Source organism: Etheostoma cragini, chromosome 5, assembly GCF_013103735.1.
Source record: "Etheostoma cragini isolate CJK2018 chromosome 5, CSU_Ecrag_1.0, whole genome shotgun sequence".
NCBI classification, from domain to species: Eukaryota; Metazoa; Chordata; class Actinopteri; order Perciformes; family Percidae; genus Etheostoma; species Etheostoma cragini.
The window spans coordinates 30,949,549-30,953,539 of NC_048411.1; the positions used below are offsets into that span (position 1 = coordinate 30,949,549).

General features: G+C 48.3%; 2 protein-coding genes across 2 annotated transcripts in view; one reads left to right on the forward strand and one right to left on the reverse strand.

Annotated features, from left to right (window-relative positions):
* Positions 1 to 3,991, forward strand: part of LOC117945078 (U5 small nuclear ribonucleoprotein 200 kDa helicase-like) — a 48,064-nt gene that overhangs the window by 31,666 nt on the left and 12,407 nt on the right. The gene's annotated exons all lie outside the window — the stretch shown is intronic.
* Positions 1,224 to 3,991, reverse strand: part of LOC117944596 (U5 small nuclear ribonucleoprotein 200 kDa helicase-like) — a 22,585-nt gene continuing 19,817 nt past the window's right edge. Inside the window, exons 3-6 of the mRNA XM_034871551.1 lie at positions 2,989 to 3,149; positions 2,517 to 2,598; positions 2,061 to 2,153; positions 1,224 to 1,426 (exon numbers count right to left, since the gene is read on the reverse strand). Of these exons, the coding sequence (XP_034727442.1) occupies positions 1,277 to 1,426; positions 2,061 to 2,153; positions 2,517 to 2,598; positions 2,989 to 3,125 (462 nt within the window). The 5' untranslated portion in view covers positions 3,126 to 3,149 and the 3' untranslated portion in view covers positions 1,224 to 1,276. The remainder of the gene's footprint in view (positions 1,427 to 2,060; positions 2,154 to 2,516; positions 2,599 to 2,988; positions 3,150 to 3,991) is intronic.

Below are 3,991 nucleotides of genomic sequence, written 5' to 3' on the forward strand. Positions count from 1 at the left end.
ATCTCCACCAGACTCCATGTAAATAATCACTACTTTTAGCGTGTATAGAGCAGCATATCTCCACCAGACTATATGTAATTCCTAACGGAGATCTTCTCACACCTTTCTCCGCTCTACTTCGTCCGTTTCATGTTATCAAAAGTGAAAGACAGACACGAGGTCGGTGCCTAAGAAAGTTTTGAAATCTGTCCCCAGCCCTGCGGTTAATTGATCAACGTGACACTCTTGTGCTATCAAACTGATCAGCTGATGTATCTCCGTCCAGGTGTCGGCTGACCGGCGCCCTGGCAACGGCGTGCGGCGACGACGCGGTGCGAGTGTTCAGGGAGGACGAGGCGTCCGACCCCGAGCAGCCGGTGTTCTCGCTGGCGGCGCAGGCGACCAGAGCTCACAGCCAGGACGTCAACTGCGTGGCCTGGAACCCCACGGAGGCGGGACTGCTGGCGTCCTGCAGCGACGACGGAGACATCACCGTCTGGAGGTTCCACCAGGAAACCTGAACCACAAGTTACCATGGAAACGCAGAGCAACACCACGACAAGTTACCCTGGAAACGGTCACCCGAGTGGCTGAGATTAACACATTACTATTAAATGAACCCGTAGCTATCGGCAAGTTGTTCCACTGACAAGTGTGTGTGTGGGTGTGTCCAAGTATTTTGATTATCAATTGATCAGTTTGAGTCTTTTTTTTATTATTAAATATGAATGTGCGCCCGGTTTGCTCAGCTGGTACAGCAGGCGCCCCTATAGAGGTTTGCGGGTTCGACTCCGACCTGCGGCCCTTTGCTACGTCACTTCCTGATCCATCCCGTCTACGAAACGCCATCGATAGACTACTGTCCCAGATTATGCTTTATAACGCTTCATGACAGATTTATTAAGACATTGTTGACATGTCATGACATTTTTATGAATGAATAAATGTTAAAAACAGTTCTGTGGCTTCTCTTTATTGAAAAACAAGATTCCAGACAGACAGCACATCATTTAAAAACATTTAGACAAAGTCCGAGATTTAGAGGTCATAACAAAAAGTCCAGGAAGAAAGATAACGGGAACGTTTCACCTTCGCCGTTAACGAGCACGTCAATGTCGACTTTTTCAATCTTTTAGCAAATTTCAGTCCGACCCGTAGACGGCCAATCAGATCGGAGCTTCAGCGAGCTCAGTGTGTTACGTCAGTCGGGTGATTTTAAAATCAAAACAAAACAAACCGCTAACATGCGCTGGATATCTACAGGAAGCAGCCGACTGGCGTCTGATGGCGTCGGGTCTCAGTCCGAGTCGCTGTCCCCGTCGCTGTCCGCCTCCTTCACGTCCACGCTGAACTTGTACTCCTGGTCGCAGCCCATGTACGCGTCGCTCATGAAGTACAGCGTGTAGTTGTGAACGCCCATCGCCGGGGCAACAAAGTCCAATTTGACCTGCAGAGGGAGAGAGAGAGAGAGAGAGGACATCAGCCCGGGTTGGTTTGGGCGAGCGGTGACCCGCCATTCCCACCTGTCATGTGACAGTGTGACATCACGGGAGCCGTAGTACTCCCGGTGGGGGTCCCGACTAGCTGCTGTCTCCTCCTGAACACAGGGGGCGCTAATGAGACCGACTATCGCTGTTTGAGACTAGAAGAAGAGAAAGGTAGACAACGGCAGAACTGGCGGCAGCAGCATTGACGTCAACGCTTCGATTCGATTGGATGTCCTACTTGGTGGGATGGACCCTTTCATTCACCATAGAAGAAGTCATCTTAACCCGGTGAGTTAACCAACTGGGATCTACTCGCCGCTGCCGACCTGGCGAGCACCAGTGTGACGTCACGGGAACGCCGTGGTCGCGACGCCAGCTGCAGTCTGCTCCTGAACACAGGGGGCGCTAATGAGGAAAGGCGCCGACTATTTCTACGGACTAGAAGTCCACCTGGACCCTCGAGCTCCTTCAGGCTTCCTGTCTCCGCCGCTGAAATAACGAGAGTGGTGCACGCCAGCGAGGCCTACGTCATTATGACATCACCATGTCGGGGGGGGGGGGGGGGGGGGGGGGGGCTATGACTCTCTCACTGACCTTGGCTTTCTGCTGCAGCGTGAGCCTCTTGATGGAGATCAGGCTGTTAGATTTCGGGTCTCCGATCACGACCCACCAGCCCTCCTCGCGTTTCTGCAACAGACAAAAACATCAATTATCAATAAAAAAACACGTTAAAATCATTAACCAATAAAAACATCAATTATCAATAAAAAAACACCTTAAAATCATTAACCAATAAAAACATCAATTAATAAACAATACAAACGTGAAATCTAAAAACCAGAACCGTTAATCTCTGAACATTGAGTTCGGGAGACATCACGTGGTTTTAAGACGAGTTTCCTTCTTCATTTCTGTCTCTTTTACTTCAGTCTTTCCTCCTCCTCCTCCTCCTCCCCTCTTTCCTTCTGTCTCTCCATATTTTTTTCTTGTACTTCTTCAGTGGTGTTAAAGCGTAGTAGTAACTAGTATTGGAACAGGAAGTGGGTGTACCTGGGGGAAGAGCGGTGCGATGACGGGCCCGGTCACCTCCTCCTCTCTCTCCAGCTGAACCTGAACCAGGACTGGACTCCCGCTGGAACCAACAGAGACAAATACTTCATTCTGTGATACTAGCATACAAGTACACACGTGGAGTTCCTCAGGGAGCCCGAATATATATATATATATATTTTAGCCTAATGACTTGAAATTAAACTGTTGATACACCAATGCAAGAGCGTCCTCTGGTGGACAGACTATGTAACACCATCACTAACAGGGACGTTGTAGAGCGTCCTCTGGTGGACAGACTATGTAACACCATCACTAACAGGAGGGACGTTGTAGAGCGTCCTCTGGTGGACAGACTATGCAACGCCATCACTAACAGGAGGGACGTTGTAAAGCGTCCTCTGGTGGACAGACTATGCAACGCCATCACTAACAGGGACGCTGTAGAGCGTCCTCTGGGGGACAGACGTACCTCTTGACGTCGTCCTTGTCGGCGACCTCGTACGACAGCTCGATGTTGGGGTAGCGGTTGGAGAAGCGGGCGACGTCGGCCATCTGGGCGTCGGACAGCTGCAGCAGCGCCGTCCGCTCGTCGTCCTCCATCTCCATGATGTCGAAGATGCTCTCCACGCCCTGACGCACGGACAACAAGAGACGGAGACACGGGCGCTCAGGTAGCCGCTCTCTCAGCGTGTGATTGGCTAATTAATAATCTACTCTCATACACACCTGGACTCTTAACTTAATTCATCATCCATACTGAAGGTCTTTAATAGCTAAAAATGTTATGTTTATACTCGTTTTTTCTATGCTGTATTTTTTTATACCTCTTTATTTTCTATTTAAGCGTGTGGTAATCTGCTGGAAATTAAATGTTCTTGCAGGAATCATCCCAAAAGAAAAATAAGTCTAATTGGAAAAACCCTTCAGTGTTTTTGTTCTTTAACGGCAATTTACTTATGAAGTGAGTTATTATGTTAAAGTAATCCTTTATAATAATGATAATGTATACTTTACTAATATCGGTGCCTTGCTCAAGAGCACCCTGGCAGTGCCCAGGAGGTGAACTGGCACCTAGCAGCTACCAGTCCAGCACCACGCTTTGGTCCGTACGGGGACTCGAACCGGCGACCCTCCGGTTCCCAACAGACAGAGCTACTGCTACGACAAGGCTTATCTTGGATATAGATGTTATTCTGACAGATGGTTAGGTATTAATAATGGATGTTTATTCATTAATAATGGACATTATTAAATGAATAATGATGGTTATTAATTAATAATGGATGTTAATAATTAATAATCTAAACCAGACGCTGAGTTGGACCTGAGGAAACTTTTCTGATATTGATTTTATTTATCCTCCTTTTACAAATTCTGTCTCTTTCCTTTTACGTCTGCAGACTCGACACCAGACGTGTGTTCAGGACCCTGCGGGGACGCTGCCTAGCGATGATGTCATGTACCCCCCCCCC